Source organism: Corylus avellana, chromosome ca3, assembly GCF_901000735.1.
Source record: "Corylus avellana chromosome ca3, CavTom2PMs-1.0".
In the NCBI taxonomy this organism is placed as follows: domain Eukaryota; kingdom Viridiplantae; phylum Streptophyta; class Magnoliopsida; order Fagales; family Betulaceae; genus Corylus; species Corylus avellana.
Genome location: NC_081543.1, coordinates 29,052,899 through 29,069,445, shown reverse-complemented (window position 1 = coordinate 29,069,445; position 16,547 = coordinate 29,052,899). Strand labels below are relative to the sequence as shown.

The following is a 16,547-nucleotide window of genomic DNA, read 5'->3' as shown; positions in this document are numbered from 1 at the left end:
GCCATCAATGACTGATTTATTGTTGACCTAGACAAGCTAAGTAGGAGTTCACTTAACCCATAATAAGAAGAAGAAGAAGAACAGGCTTGGCAGGACAACTAGTATCCTCTAAGCAAAAACTGTTGCCGTCTGAGGATAACTGGAAGCACTAGATAAAATTCCCTATGGGCTGCAGGCATAAGGCTCCAATAGCAATGTGCTAATCACAGAATAGGCTCATCTGGAAATGCCGACCCCTCTCACTCTCCTTTTCTACTATATAAGTCAGTATGGCATCCAATTGAGGTCACACAAACAACTCTGCCTTTCTCCCCCTACTTCTACTGCTAGGAGTAAGGCGTATCGTCGCCAAAGATGGCTGCTCTGCCTTTTCTTTCTCTCATTTTCATGTTTATCTTCTATAATGAGATTGCTTGTGGAAGTGCAGTGTCGTCTGTCACCAAAGCTACTGATATGAGCAATTTACAGAATTACATTATCCACGTAAAGCAACCGGAGGGTAGAGTGTTTGCCCAAGCAGAAGATCATGAGAGCTGGCACCGTTCTTTTCTGCCGACTACTACTGCTAGCTCGGACACGCAGCCACGCATGTTGTATTCATACAGAAATGTGATTAGTGGTTTTTCAGCAAGACTGACCCAGGAGGAAGTAAAAGCTATGGAAGAGAAGGATGGTTTCATGTCAGCACACCCTGAAAGGATATTACATCCACAAACAACACACACACCCAATTTCTTGGGGCTGCACCAGCAACTGGGATTCTGGAAAGAATCAAATTTTGGAAGGGGGGTGATCATCGGAGTATTGGATGGCAGAGTTCTGCCTTCCCATCCTTCGTTTAGTGATGCAGGAATGCCGCCGCCACCTGCTAAATGGAAAGGGAGGTGTGAGTTTAACTTCTCATACTGTAACAACAAACTAATTGGTGCAAGGTCATTCAATGTCGCAGCGAAGGCTATGAAGGGAGGGAAAGCTGAGACACCAATTGATGTAGACGGACACGGTACCCACACTGCAAGCACAGCAGCTGGTGGTTTTGTAAAGAATGTTGATGTGCTAGGAAATGCCAAAGGTACAGCAGTTGGAATGGCACCTTATGCCCACTTGGCAATTTACAAAGTGTGCTTTGGAGATCCATCAGATGATTGTCCCGAAAGCGATTTACTCGCTGGGCTTGATGCTGCTGTTGAAGATGGGGTCGATGTGCTCTCACTCTCCCTTGGAGAAGATTCAGTTCCATTTTTCAAGGACGGCGTTGCAATAGGCTCATTTGCAGCAATCCAAAAGGGGATATTTGTAAGCTGTGCAGCCGGGAATTCTGGTCCTTTCAATGGCACAATATCTAATGAAGCCCCGTGGATACTCACAGTTGGAGCAAGCACCATTGACAGAGGCATCGTATCCACAGCAAAGCTTGGAAATGGAGAAGAATTTGATAGTGAATCCCTCTTCCAGCCTGTTGACTTCCCTTCAACACTATTGCCTCTTGTTTATGCTGGCGTGAACGGTAAACCAGAGTCTGCACTCTGTGCCGCAGGATCCTTGAAAGACATTGATGTCAAAGGGAAAGTAGTTTTGTGTGAACGAGGAGGGGGTATAGGAAGAATTGCTAAGGGGGAGGAAGTTAGAAATGCTGGGGGTGCTGCCATGATTCTCATGAATGAAGAAAGCGATGGCTTCACTACCTCAGCTGATGCTCATGTTCTTCCCGCAACACATGTCAGCCAAGCTGCTGGAGTAAAGATCAAAGCCTACATAAACTCTACAGCAACACCCACAGCAGCAATCTTATTTAAAGGAACCATCATTGGAAACCCGTTATCTCCCATTGTTGCTTCTTTCTCTTCAAGAGGCCCCAACTTAGAAAGCCCAGGCATTCTCAAACCAGACATCATTGGACCAGGCGTGAGCATTCTAGCCGCATGGCCTTTCCCTCTAGACAATCATACAAACTCAAAGTTCACTTTCAACATCATTTCTGGCACATCAATGTCATGCCCTCATCTTAGTGGTATTGCAGCTTTGCTCAAGAGCTCTCATCCATATTGGTCACCAGCTGCCATTAAATCTGCTATAATGACTTCTGCTGATACACAAAATTTTGAAGGCAAAGCCATTGTTGATCAAACGCTTCAGCCTGCAGATGTCTTTGCCACAGGTGCAGGCCATGTCAATCCAACAAGAGCAAATGACCCAGGATTAGTTTATGATATTCAACCAGACGACTATATACCATATCTGTGCGGTCTGGGCTACAAAGACAATGAAGTTGGGATCCTTGCGCACAGAAAAATAAAGTGCTCAGAAATATCAAGCATACCCAAAGGAGAGCTAAATTACCCTTCGTTCTCTGTCACACTGGGACCATCTCAGACATTTACAAGGACTGTGACAAATGTTGGTGAGGCAAATTCATCTTATACGGTCACTGTGGCTGCACCAGAAGGAGTTTATGTGAGTGTAAAGCCCAGTAAGCTTTACTTCTCACGGGTGAACCAGAAAGTGAAATATTCAGTGACCTTCAGCCGTACTGGGTCGGGTACCAAAGTCGGCGAATATGGACAAGGGTTTCTAAAATGGGTTTCTGCTAAACATTCCGTTCAAAGTCCAATCTCTGTTAGGTTTACGTAGTGCATGTAGAAATACTATGCATGCAGTAACTTGTATTGTGTTTAAGTCTGTTTTATCAGCTACTGGCTTTTTGGGTTTAAAGAGAGGTTCATTTTAAACCGATCAATTACAAAACTAAACTTTACTTCATAAACAGCAAACAAGCATACAGAAAAAATTTCAGTCGATGATGTACCAGGAACTTGAGAATTCTGCACCATTAATACAATATAAATTTCAGGAGAACAGGGAGGGAAGAATGTTGCAAAAGATAGGTGGAGAAGAAGAGGACTGCCCCCCTATGAGGGATGGCAGATCAATACAGTGCAGTCAAAAAAAAAATTCTCTCAGACAAATAACGGATGTGCATAGATACAACATAATTTCTTTGTTTTTTTCTAAGCAAGGTAAATATTACTACATAAAACAAAAACAGTAAATGGGTACATGAGGTTAATTACAGAGACAACAAAAACAAAAGAGTGCCTAACACAGGTGGCCCAACCCATTCAAAACAAGGTAGAGAAAAAGAAGAAAAAAAGGGCTGGAAATGGGCCAAAGCCATGTCCAGAAGCTTCTTAGCTTAAAAAACAAGAAATGGACCACTGTGAATTTTAGTAATTTCACTGCAACCAAACAAGCAGATTCCGAAAACATCACGAAGGTTTGGCCACAACATCCAGTACCAACTATTGTGAATCGCAAAATATTACGGAGCAGTAATCTAATTAAAAGGCAAGAGGTAAATCTAATTGATCCGTTTCCTGTTTTCTTTATCCTTTTCCTTTTTCCTTTTTTCATTTTTCTTTTTCCATTTTCTTTTGGTATGAGAAAACTTGGTTTCACTGTGATTGAGATGTGTCACACCGTTTGTCCCCATAAGATCAAGTATTCTATCAGATGTCCCCAAAGGGACATAAGATAAAGTATCCTTGCCCAACAGATTTGTGTCCAGATGTTTCCCTTTTCCTTTTGCTTGAAAATCTTGACAAGCTTTTTTGTACCAATGGTCTTGCTAGAATGAAAAACGATCTTCTGTTTGTATATCGTTCAGTTCATGAGGTCCAAAGAGACCAATTAGTAAGGCATTGGAAATGACCAGAAAATATACAAAAAATTTCACTAATGTCAAAACATGTAATCCAATGTTTAATTTCAAACCAAAATTTGTGGCGAGGAATAGCATACATAGTTACTAACGACCTCTTCTGAAATAAACTATCACATACATTTAAAACCTAAGGAAGAAAGTTTCTATGTCATTGAAGTCTGATTATCATACTAAAAAATCAGAAAATATCATACATCAAAGAATACCAATAATATCCAAAGCAGCTGACCTCAATGATGGCAAACTCAGAAAAGCCTCTCTGATACCAAAAATTCAGTGCGGAAGGAGAAGGGAATACTGAGGCAGTACTTGTAGCTAAATCCTTCATTGTACAGTCTCTACTAAATGTAATGGTTCATAAAAAGCTTCATCGCATGTCATTGCATCAACAAAAACCAGGAGGCAGATCAGGGTCCTCATCAGTATCATCAGAGGGCTGCTTCAGCTCCTTGTCTGCAGAAAAGCCAGGTAGTACACGGAGATCAGTTTCTTCCGGCTCCAATACATCCTGTGAGCAGTGGGTGTTGTCCTTCTGCTCATCTACCGGTCCTCTTTCATGGGACATTGGTGGCTGAAGCTCCTTATGGGTGTTATTTTGATGACCATTGAAGAGAGAAAAACCTGGAGGTTCTTTTGGCTCGCTATCAGAAAACGTGCTATCCATTTCACTAGCTGAGGCTATGATAGAACCATTATTTTCAGCTTCCTTTCGAATTAGCATCATGCCATTGGTGGATGATCCACCCTCTTCCTTCACTTTAGGGCTCACTAATTTATCATAAACAGATTGTACAGTTTCTGTAATTTCACCTTTCATGCCATCACGTGATTTAATTATTTCCCACAAAGCATCAGATATCCAGCTATTTGCTTTATCCCTGGTTATTACAAGAAAAATATTTCAATAATAACCCAACTAAAAGGAGTTTTAAAATGGTGAAATGTGATTTTTTTAAAATTAAAATCAAATCAAATAAAAAGAAAGCAACAATTCCACTAATAACAAATGTAACTTCAACCCCCAAATTATTAAAACCCAATTTTTCTCTCAATATTTTTCAATGCTTTCATTATTAACGCTTCCCCCTGAATAAGCACAACTAATTAATATTGAATTCCAAATTTATTTCCACAAACAATAATGTTATGAAAACCAAACCTCAAAGACAGAAGAAAGTATGCAACTATTCCTTCAACGAAAAACATGAAATCCATTTTGCTAAGAAAAATGGGGGAGAGCCTCCTTAATATTTTATATCAACCTAAAGTGTTATACTTACCTCGCTCAAAACAAACTTGAAAGAAATTACAAGCTTACCGAATCTCATCATGTATGGCATCGGAAAGTTGTCTGGGTTTCATATTCTCAGCACCTGCGCGATTAAGCGCAGCAGACTGCTTCACTATCGAAATAATCTCATTGCGCAACACTTCCTGCATTAACTTATCAAAAAAAATTAACTTTCTTCATTCAGTACCACAGATGGGAAGAAGGGGTTCCAAAATTCGAAAGGACTGTACAACACACGTACATAAAGCAACTCTTCGTATAAATAAAAACAATCCAATATCAATATGCCTCATACAACTACATGCCAACCAACAAGCTCATTTAAAATTTAAAAAACATGAATTTCAAGCAATGTTAGTGTAAATTCCAGGGAAAAGCGCTAGTCCTTTTGGAGTTTTGGAGTAATAGAGCAGATGTGGCTGGCGCTTTTCTCTGGGTCGATACAGTTAGAATCAAGAAAAGTTCACAAATTTTCCATGTATTTGGCTTTGAAATTCGGTATAGCCTTGAGAAATCAATGAAATTCAAGTTCTAATTGTATCCTCCAATCAGAATCGGGAAAATTTCTTCAAAATCTGCCAAAATTTATAGCGAAGTTGAATTTATACCAAAAAAGAAATCAATTTTACTACTTCTTCATCAATTCAACGGATTGAATGAACTGAACCGCAAGAAAATCCGGTTCGATCACACTAATTAACGAACGTATTGCTTTAACTCGACAAACAATCGACAATTCATACAAATCATTAGTCACTGTACCAGGCGCGATTTTTATTAGCTTTTGGCTTTCAAAATCGACAAACCTGCTTGCAAAAATCGAAATTGGAAACCCTAGGGGAGGGAGGGAGAGAGAGAGAGAGAGAGGAAAGCGAAGGAAACTGAGAGTGAAAAAGAGGAAGAGGCTCACGTTGTCCTTGAGCTTGCGAATGGTCTTGAGGCGGAGTTTGTCGAAGTCGCCGTCGTCCTTGAGCTTCGCAATTACGTCGTCTTTGCCAATCTTCAGCGTCGTCTCCATTGGTTTGGCTGCATCAAAGGGTTCGTGTTTGAATACTGAATTCTGATCTGAGGGAAAATCTTTATATATTACTAACCGGGAACGGAGTGAGTCTATCGAGTACGGAGTCTGATAAATAACAGGATTTAAATTTTAAAAATGATGTTTTTATGTTTTTTTTTTTTTTTTTTTTCCCTATTTGAAAGGAGAAAAAATAGATTTCAAGATAAGGTTTTTCTTACTTTTTATCTAAATGAAAGAAACAATTGGAGTTGGAAATAAATTTACTCTACAAGCTCGTCAAATTTAGGGCCTATGGCAGGCTCACAGAGCTATTGATTAAATAGCAGGAGATGCAATCCAATTGAAACTCTATTGAATAATCTAAATTATAAATTATCAAATTCAAAGCTTATCTAAAAAAGTCAAAATCCAATCACAACTCCTCAGAAAATAATTACTCAGGAAAACCAGTTTAAGGCCTCGTTTGGTTCGCGGAATGTCTAATCTATTAGAAAATGATTAGCTACTACTGGGAATAGAAGAGTGTGGAATAGATTAGTTATTTCTATTCTTTTTGTTTGGTTGTAACGCTGGAATAAACTAGTTAATAATATTCATTCGTTTGGTACAATGCAATATGTTGGTGAATATAATTATATTGTGATCAAATTTCCTAAAATACCTTATAATACAAATACAATTTATATTATTAAGAACTTTCATTCTTTTTTTAAAAAAAAACATAAACAATTTTACTATAATTTCTTTTTCTTTTTTGTTTTTAATTATGTCAGATATGTGGCTTCTTTTTTCTTTTTCTTTTTTTTTTTTTTTTTTGCAATTATGCTACAAAATTATTAATATAAAAAATATATATATATATAGTTGGAGAAAACAGAATCAAACTCAATCTTGAAATCAAAAAAATATAGTTAGAGAATGTACAGAGAATCAAAAGAAATCAAAAAACAGATTATATAGATTTTATAAAAACATTTTATAAAAACCTTGCAGATTATGTTTCTCGGTCAAAGAAAAAAAAACTAAGAAAAAAGAGATATGGAGAAACATAATAAAAAAAATGTACATAAATAAATAAAAAAAGAGAAACGGAGAGAAGAAAATCAGAAAGAAACGGTATAGAGAATCAAAAGAAATAAAAAAAAAAACAGAATTAAAAACAAAAAACAAAAAACAAAAACAAAAACAAAAACAAAACTGAGAAACGATACAGAGAAGGGAGACGGCATAGAAAAAAAAAATAATTTGTTTACAGTTGCAGAAAAACTGTACCAGAAGAATCAAAGAGAGAGAAAGAAATTTAATCCCACAAGTGAGATTTTTTGTGGCAATTTACACAATTAATTTAATCTTACAGAAAAAGATTAGCTAAGCCACTCATTTTTTAGAAGTTTAGCTAACCCTGTGTGTATGAAATTAGTAGTCTCATGTGAATAGACTATTCCGAGGAATAGAATGTTACCAAACAAAGGACTAGTTATACCTAGTGTTAGCTAGTCCAATCTAATGGTTTATTCCGCAAACCAAACGGGGCCTAAGTCTATCTCAACTCTTTACAAGATAACTCTTCAGGAAAACCAATTCAAGCCTACTTTAACTCTTAAACCTATAAATAGGCACCTACATAAGATACAAATATATTCTAAATTCTCTCATAATCTGATTCTTGAGAGTGACCGGGGGGCTAGAAGAGTAATAGATGCCTAAGTAGATGACACACAACTCAAGAGAGTAAATTATGACCTCTTTCTTGAGTTGTCTATTTCAAAAAATAGAAACAAATGTAAAAATTCATTTACATTCTTTAGCTAAAAATTTAAAAACAAACATAAAATAAAAAATAAAAAAACTAAAGTATATCTATAAGCTTATCGAACTCCATAACTTTGAAACAACCGACACTAGAAGGAAGAGACCGACGATCATGATGCGAGAGAGTTGTTGGTCTCTGACCATGTAGACTCACAGATGAGGCCATAAATTTTTATGACTTTCTCCTTTCTTAGTAAACCGAGGAGTCTGTTTGATTTTAGCTCAAACTACATGTACTAAAATTGCAATTAACCCTTAAAAAATACAAAAACACATAGGGTCATGGTATACTTTCCCTTTTTGAAACATAAATCCCGTATAATATCAAAAATTAAGAACTCCAAAATAAAGTTTTTTTTAAAGGTATACTTACTATTTTACTACAATGTTTTACGAACTGGCATCCCCACGTTAGCCACTAAATTGAGGTGGCAGTCCACATGGCTCAAGGATACCATGTAAGCCATTAAAAACAAAAAATCAAACTAAGGGGCACCGATCACCCCTCTACTCCACTTTTGAAGGGGCAGTCAACTATTCCTATAGGTGGCCAACCATTCCCTTGGGAGTAAAGACTAAAGAGATCATCAGTAACCCTCACCGAACTTTCAGAAATAATTGTGACCACTACAAGTGAAATTTGGTGGTCACGACAACACTAATCTGGTGCAGTACAGACTAAAGATAGCAATCTACCTTGGTATACCCAAACTATATTCAAAATCCACATTCTCTCAAAGTTGAACTGAAACATGTGACAACGAGAGTTGAGATGGTGAAGCCTGGTTTTGTCATCAAAGATAGCTATGCCAGTTTGAGTTGCTCCGCAAGACTACTAAAAAGTTGTTCACAAAGCACAACTTCTAAGCCATGGCCATGGATTTTATTATAAGTGTTCACAAAACACAACTAGATTGGATCCTTGTCCTCAAGAACTAAATTACACCCCAAAAGTTTATGAGATACTATTTGACTACATTGAGAAGATAATCATTGACGCTAGGATAAAATATAAGCATCCACAAAGCATCATTCTTAATTAAAATTAGTTCCAACTTCCAAGAACACCTATTAATTCCAATATCTACCATTCTTATTCCAGGCAACACAGGAAGTATATGATTTCACCACCTACTATCAGAGAATGTTACATGCCCAACCAAATTACAGGTAATCCTGCATTAAAATCTAGCTATGTACCACCTAAAATAGGCACCTTCCTAGCCTCTATCAAAAAAGGAGGAATAAACCTAAGAAACATTTAAAGAAAAAAGAAAGTTGGGCCAGTGATGTCTCAATTTATGTACATGTTGGCAACCAGCCCCCAGTAAAATTCCTGTAATGAGATGTTATGTTATGGTACAATTGTATACAACATGACAAAATAAAGTGTCACAACTGGGGATGATGAGAACCAATAACTTCTCTGAGTCATTGTCTTGCAGGAAATCGTGAAAGTACAGAAAACACCAACACCATCCTGGAGAAAGGAATCCAAGAGAAGCTTTCCTTAGTTGAAGATTATTTCTGGGATGAATGATGAGTCTTTTTATGTGAGCAACACCGATCGGCTATAAAACTCGAGTTTCTGCAGAACATTTCATCAAGTCAAACAGATGGAGATGTGTGAAATTGAGTTCAGGCTTTCATAAATATACTAACAAGTTTTCGTCTTGCTTTTTGCTTCTTGATGACTCCCGCATTTTCCCAGATGGTCCAGGCACCTGTCAAAAAGTGGGGTAATGACTTGGTTCAACACTGTATTTGATTACAAAGATGGTCCAGCCACCTATCCAGCATTTTCCTTTATTTCTAACTATTGACACAACAGAGGAACTTTTTTGGATGATTGGAACAGCTCCAACCACTGTACTCCAGATTTTCCCTACATCTTCAATCAGAACATCCAACTGTGGGCCTTGTCAGGATATTAACTAAAATGAAATTCACCTTTTCTAATCAGCTTAAACTTTTAGAATAAGTGGTGATTTAATATGGTACCAAAGCAGTGGTCCAAAGTTCAAACCATGCCTTTCTAAACCTGACTCTAAAGTTCATCCTACATTTCAGTTGAATATTCTATGTATTGGGCATCAACTATTGATGAGGAGTTTGAGCCCACGAGAAAAAAAATGTTAGAATATTAATTAAAATGATATTCATCATTCTATAAACTTAAACTTTTGGGATAAGTACTAACTTGATAGACCACAAGAGATCTCTTTGTTTAAAATCAGATAGCGGGTGGACAGATCATAAGCAACTAATTGTATACTAAAACGAAAACATTCTCTTAAGAAAACTTCGAAAACAAAACATAGAACAGCATAAGTTAGTAAATAGGACATTGTAATTATCCAAAATAACATACGATAAATTTTGTCTAACAGATGCCTCGCTTCAGAGAAGGGAAAACAGAAGTAAAACAATGACATTATCACCTAATTAGAAATAGAAGACACAAATATCAGTGACATATTGTTAGCTAAGCATACTAACAGGGAGGGATAACTGTTTGCTGCTTCTGCTATGGGCCTCCAGATACTCTTCATAAGACTGCAATAACAAACAAGGAAAATGCCATTTATCAGTAAAAAAAGGGTTGATCTCAAGTCTTCAAGAGACTGTTCACAAGAAACTATTTCTGTTCCTATTTCATCTTTAATAAATAAAAGTTGGAAAATCTGATGTTGTAAACCAGAATAAAGAAAGATACCATAGAAAATTTTTCCACAGATGGACCTTTCACTAAACCACCATCTGAATAAAGAATGCAAAAGGCTAAGATTTATGAAGGACTCTACATAAAACAGGCAGAGTGTGCCAAATCTGATTTTGGAAACAGCATAGGCCCAATACACAAAGATATTGTAGGACTTTGGATTAACAAGCATAAGTCGTCCTGGGTAAGAAAGAGGTAAGAACTGCAGGCAGGAGGCACTTTAGTTAAACATCTTAGTAACCGAAGAAATTAAATTTAACATTCCTAAAGGAAAATAAAACCATTACAATAGAGATGGGAGGAAGAGCAATAATTGCAATAAAATATTAGAAAACAAGTTCAAGATCTCAATTATTAAGGTTTTCAAGGACAAACAACCAACAACTAACAATTCACAATAACTTATATAAGAATTTATAATGACCCTAGCTATAAAAAAGTTGATTTCATTTCAATAAAACATCTGTACCATAATATGTTTTTCATGACTACATCTTCATAAATTGTAAGGAAATGTTCACCAAAAAGATAGTCTTCAGTTGTTAGATAAAAAAGAAGAAAAAAGAAAGAAAAGAAAGAAAAATGGAGATAAAGAAAGAAACACATTAATGATCTCAATTAGAACAGAGAATCAAAGATGGAGGATTCCAATACCATTTCAAGAAAATCATCCTCAGTCAGGGTACTAGCAAAAGGACTTTCTGCTGACAAGCCCCAAACATCAAAACGAGAAGACATATCCACGTCCACTTGTAAATTGGAAAGGTCTCCACTAATACGAGAATGTTTTATCCTTTCAACTTTTGATGCCCCAGTGGTGATAGGCAGATTTTTTGGAAAAATAACCCCTGTAGAACTCTGGTTTGCTAAATGAAATCTATTTGCATCAGCCTGATGTGGGTACAGCAACGAAGGATAAAGCATGGGCGTTCTGGACCATGACATATATGTTTGAGGCACATTATACTCTTCATCCCCTAAAGAACATGGAGACTCTACACAAAGCCTTTTTGAAGGAAGATCATTCCTGTAAAAACTGCTCCAGCATAAAGCAAATAAAAACCAATAAGGTCATGAAATTGAAATTTGACAACAAAAAGGGTTTTTTTTTCCTCAGTGACAAAACATGTTGACCATTCAGCTTCTTAAGAGACATTACCTACTCATTGAGTCGTCCACATCACTCTTCCCATCAAGGAGCTCACAAAGAGCTTCTCCAATATCTGGAGATAACTCCTGGAAATAATACATGACTCAAAGTCATTTCTTAAACTGGATTCAAAGTTTCTCAACACACGCACACACACACCCCCGTCCCCCCAATCAAAAATGAAAAAAGAAAAAAAAGCACTTAATAGAAAGGACACCTGGCAATCTCTGCTAATTTTGACAGGTTTGTAGTCATTCAATGGATTCTTAAGATGAAGAGTCTTTTGAAAAGGCAAGTCATTTAACTGCAGCCATTTGACCTTAAAACTGCGCCCCCAGGGATTGTTTTTGCCACTTCCTTGGCTCCAGACATTGTCTCGCCTCCACCCAACAGAAGACATCATTTGCGCATACCCTTGGAAGAAACCACTCATGTTTACACTAAATATAAGAATTACTTTATCAGAGTTCTGCAAGACAAGCATATGCTTCTCTGTAAGGATCCAAAAGAATTAGAGAAAGTAGTGCAGAAAATTAAAGTAAAAAGGATCTTACATGAAAGGCTTCTTCCAGAATAGGTTCATTCATGACTTGAGTGGCCCAAATTCCTTTCTCAATTGATAGTTGGATATTTTGATGGTTCAAACTCTTAATGACGAAATATCTAGTATTATATAGTTTATCCTTTTTAGTAGTAGTTGAATTACCCAGTGGCTCATGATTGTTCCCTGCTTTCTCTGCCCTAGATGGATACCCCTCCTCGTTAACTTTGTAACTTGAGCTCTCTGACAATAAAATTTCATATTATTCCTATATCAGATTTTGATAAAGATTTTAGAAGAGGGTTAAATATTTTTGCATATTTTCACATGTAGGATGTATAATTGATAAGCATTCATTGTCAATCAAGTATTGACTTTAAGGCCCAAAACAGAGGCAGTAAATTCAATATTTGTTAAAAGATTGCCACGCTCAAGCTAGAGTTAAGATATTACACTCTTAGACTTTAACTAAACATAAAACACACCAGAACTAGACAACACCCCAAAAGTTATATTACACATTAGCTTTTAAATATAGAAAATAACTTGCCTCATTTATTACCTGGGTCATCCGAATTTCCCATGTCTTGTTTCCATTCAGTCACTGATGAATCAACTACAGATGCATTTTCCTTTGCAGTGTCAGAAGACATGTCCCCAGCAACCTACTACATTTTGAAGCAGGTGTATATCAAAGACAACCTGGATGGTATAGAAGTCTAACACTAATGTAGGGGACAAAGAAAAATAGCAATATCATCCACATGGAAACAATATTGAGCATTGGAAATTTATAGCAGACAATTCTTGCTGAAGACACGAGGACAACGACTGAGTGCAAAACAGAGATAAGCAATATCAAGTATAGGTACAAACTTACAACAAAAAAGACTATAAGAAACAACAAATAACCTTCCAAACCTAGTAGGAAACACAAACCGACAGTATTGCAGGAACTACATAAGCAGTCTTCATCGAAGTCTCTTTGGCATATTATAGTGAATCCTAGCAACTTGGGAACCTAACATTAGTACTTTCATCACTATTATCACGAAGCTGAGCATTTCGTAACGGCCAAGGAATAACTTGACTACAGAAAACCCTAGGTAGGAGGGATTCACGGCTCAAATGAGCTGTTAATATCTATGTAAAATCTACCCAACTTAGTACACACAGAGCTTTCCAGTAACCCTACAAAATTATGGATCCAACTTGTTAAAAATACTTGGGAAACTACTCTTGACTATCTCACATGAATATGATGCATATTCCATGACAACACTAACACTACAGAACTTTCCATTTCTAGTAGCCATTTCGTAGTGCTCTAAAGTAACAAATTTCTTTGTATATAAATTTTTTAAAAATGTATATATCAACAAGCAAACTTGCAATACGCATAAAATGTCAATAAAAAAAAAAATGAAAATAATCAAGAACAAAATCATTGCATCACTCTCTCTTGTCATACTGTTCACACCAAAAACTGAAAAAAAAAAAAAAAAGGAAGCATCTAGTCTGTTATCAGCTCTCTATAACAATAAAAGAAAATAGAAAGACTCCAGAATTTGACTGTCTTAGGCACCGGCTAAGCACCAATTCAAACCAAACCGTTTATATGTGGCTCAAAATATGTGAACCATCACCTATCCTTCTTAAAACTTCTTCAACCTAATCCAACTTCTTACCCATACGTTAAAGACAGTTAGTCCTCATATGTTGCCATATTTTTTCAGTCACAAGTAATAAAGGGGAAAAACCCCCTGATTAACCAGTGCTCACTAAACCCTTGACTTTCATAATTTAGTGCTCTTACCCATTGAGTTGCAAAAATTCGGCAAGTGCCTAACGGCTCAATAAAATTTCAAATTTGTCTCTTAAATATCATAAATTCCACTCCCATTTCCTATAATGTCATCAAGCATATCAGAATCCCACCCACTTATGAAATATATCATTAAAGCTGAGTATGAACCTTTTGATTTGTTTCTTTTCTTCTCTCTTTTTTTCCCCTAAGAATTCAACTTTCGCTAGAATTAAACTCAACACAACACTAGAAAAACCCACTTCACAGTGAAACTCTCTCCAATCACTGACTTTGTGTTAGTCTCCTATACATAAAAGGGAATATCAATAAAATGCACTGAACTGAGAGAAATAGTTGAATTGAATTATTCTCAAAGAACTCACGCATGAAATTAACAACTCTACTTAAAATTAGTTTAAATTTTTATTTTTATTTTTATTTTTTTCTCTTTCCCTACACTTTCTCTTCAACCAAATACTTCAATTACATAAGCAACAAACACAGCAAGAAGATCCAAAGTGAAAAAAAAAAAAAAAAAATACACTTCAACAGGAAGTGAAAGCTTACCTCTTTACAGAGAGACAGAGTGATTGAGTGAATGAGAAAGTTCAAGAGTGAGATAAGCAACTGTAACTTCTTAGCCCTAGTTATCTTCTTCTTCTCTCGCTCTTTCTGTTTTTCGTTCTTTTGTTTTTTTTTTTTCATTTTTCTATTCATTTTTTCAGATTTCTAGGGTAACCTGACGGTTCAGGGAGATGAGTACGTGGACAGTCACGATCATTTTGAAGACGGAAAATGGCCCCCACATGATCGGTGACCCGTGAGTCTGTGACTGTGGAGCTCAATTTTTATTATTAATATTCATTTATTTGTTTGTGTAAGAAGGTTTTCAATTCAATTCAATCATTGAGCCGGGCACCCGACCCGGTTCTGTCTGGGCTAAAAATTAGAAACCTGAGTGTAGATTGAAGTAATTGATAAGCCCAAAATCATAGCCCGAATTCTCTAAATTTCTATCTAGAATAATTAATTAATAGTTTTTTTTTTTTTTTTTTAGCTGATAAATTTTCAAATACACTTATATTTGATTATCTAGTTTTTTTTTTTTTGTTATTTTATTTCATTTTCAAAACATATACTAACTCTTTGAAGAAAATGAATTAAAAAATAGAGAAAATTATAAACAAATTTATATATTCATCTACGTACGGTGCTTTTCCAAATGTAGAGAAGTACGATACATGAAATACAAAATGTATTTGGTTTAAGCAATCGGATAATGAAGATGTTTTATAAGAATTTTGTTAATCATTTTACATGGTAGTCTAAATGTCCAAGCCATTGTCAATAGTCTTATAAATCCATTTTGACAATTCTTTTAGAGAGTTTTGAAGTGAGTAGTCACCTTCGATTTTAAAAGAAGTCGAATAAAACCAAATAATTAAAGCTTCTGTTTGTTAATGTATTCTAGATGATGCTTTTTATTTTTTGTTTGAAAAAATGTTCTAATGTAACATAAATGTGAAAATAGTTTTGTTAGTATTTTTTATTTGGATTGTTTGTTAATTTTTTTAGTTTGAAAAAAAAAAACAAAAAAAACAAAAAAAGAAGAAGAGGAGAGGACAAATAGTTTAACAAATGGATCTATAATATCTAGGGAAAAATACATTTTACTCCCTGAACTATCTACCAATTTGCACTTTGATCTCCAATGTTTAAAAAGTGACACTTGACCCCCCAACTTTCAAATTATTGCAATTCGATGTTTCTGATTTTTTTTTTTTCCCAAAATGCCTCAATCCCAAAGTAAAAAAAAAATAATAATAAAAAAATTAAAAATTAAGGGGTGTCTGGTCTACGGTGGCCGAAGCCACCCCTAGGCCCAACTAGGGTGGCGTTTAGAGGGGTAAAAAATATTTTCCCCTAATATCTATAAAGTTCTCTTTAGCACAGAGTGGATTTGGTCTAACAATTTGGTAGGCCAAACGTACATGTATTTTTAATCAAAATTATAGAAAGTTTGTTTAATTGATAGTACATTTAAACACTAAAAAAAAATAATATATTTTTAAAATATAAGTTAAATTACACGTTTTGAGTCCGTCAAACCAAATGAAGAAGCAATTTAGATGTACCGCCTTGCAAGGCTTGCATGTTAGATATGACAAATCGATCAAACCAATTACAAGTGGTTATTGATGATAGAGACAACTTGGTAAATCCATCAACCGCCAACCAAACGCACGGTCGTTGTCTAACAATAATACTATAAAGTATATATGTTGGCATAAATGCCGTATAAATCGAATTCGAGCCAAAAAAAATCGTCAGTACTATCCAATGATATTTCTTAATAACTTCCTCGTCTACCCCTTTTCCCCTTATTTGTCTTGTTATTTTTAACTTAACTCGGATAAGTTGGGCTTTAGACTTATATATTGTATGTGAAAGCGTTTCTCTCTTCTTCAGTCTGTTTGGTATT

General features: G+C 35.8%; 3 protein-coding genes across 7 annotated transcripts; 1 reads left to right on the top strand and 2 right to left on the bottom strand.

Moving 5' to 3' along the window:
* LOC132174373 (subtilisin-like protease 4) lies at positions 1–2,631 on the top strand. Its single transcript, XM_059586040.1, has one exon. It carries the CDS (start codon positions 355–357, stop codon positions 2,629–2,631), a length of 2,277 nt encoding a protein of 758 aa, XP_059442023.1. The 5' UTR covers positions 1–354.
* A 1,000-nt stretch (positions 2,632–3,631) lies between these two features.
* On the bottom strand, positions 3,632–6,119 carry LOC132175544 (uncharacterized). Of its 2 annotated transcripts, none has more exons than XM_059587512.1 (3): positions 5,923–6,119; positions 5,040–5,164; positions 3,632–4,599 (listed from the first exon to the last, which is right to left on the bottom strand). In XM_059587512.1, exons 1-3 carry the CDS (start codon positions 6,028–6,030, stop codon positions 4,107–4,109), a joined length of 726 nt encoding a protein of 241 aa, XP_059443495.1. In that variant the 5' UTR covers positions 6,031–6,119; the 3' UTR covers positions 3,632–4,106. The 2 variants fall into 2 exon arrangements, with proteins under 2 accessions (XP_059443495.1, XP_059443496.1); XM_059587513.1 differs by having other exon boundaries at positions 5,040–5,155; positions 5,923–6,118.
* Positions 6,120–8,916: 2,797 nt separating this feature from the next.
* On the bottom strand, positions 8,917–14,752 carry LOC132175774 (uncharacterized). Of its 4 annotated transcripts, none has more exons than XM_059587826.1 (9): positions 14,633–14,752; positions 12,821–12,983; positions 12,272–12,501; positions 11,935–12,186; positions 11,727–11,803; positions 11,222–11,603; positions 10,345–10,401; positions 9,508–9,569; positions 8,917–9,433 (listed from the first exon to the last, which is right to left on the bottom strand). In XM_059587826.1, exons 2-9 carry the CDS (start codon positions 12,909–12,911, stop codon positions 9,367–9,369), a joined length of 1,218 nt encoding a protein of 405 aa, XP_059443809.1. In that variant the 5' UTR covers positions 12,912–12,983; positions 14,633–14,752; the 3' UTR covers positions 8,917–9,366. The 4 variants fall into 4 exon arrangements, with proteins under 4 accessions (XP_059443809.1, XP_059443810.1, XP_059443807.1 ...); XM_059587827.1 differs by having other exon boundaries at positions 12,821–12,960; XM_059587824.1 differs by having other exon boundaries at positions 12,821–12,926.
* Between the last annotated feature and the right edge of the window lie 1,795 nt (positions 14,753–16,547).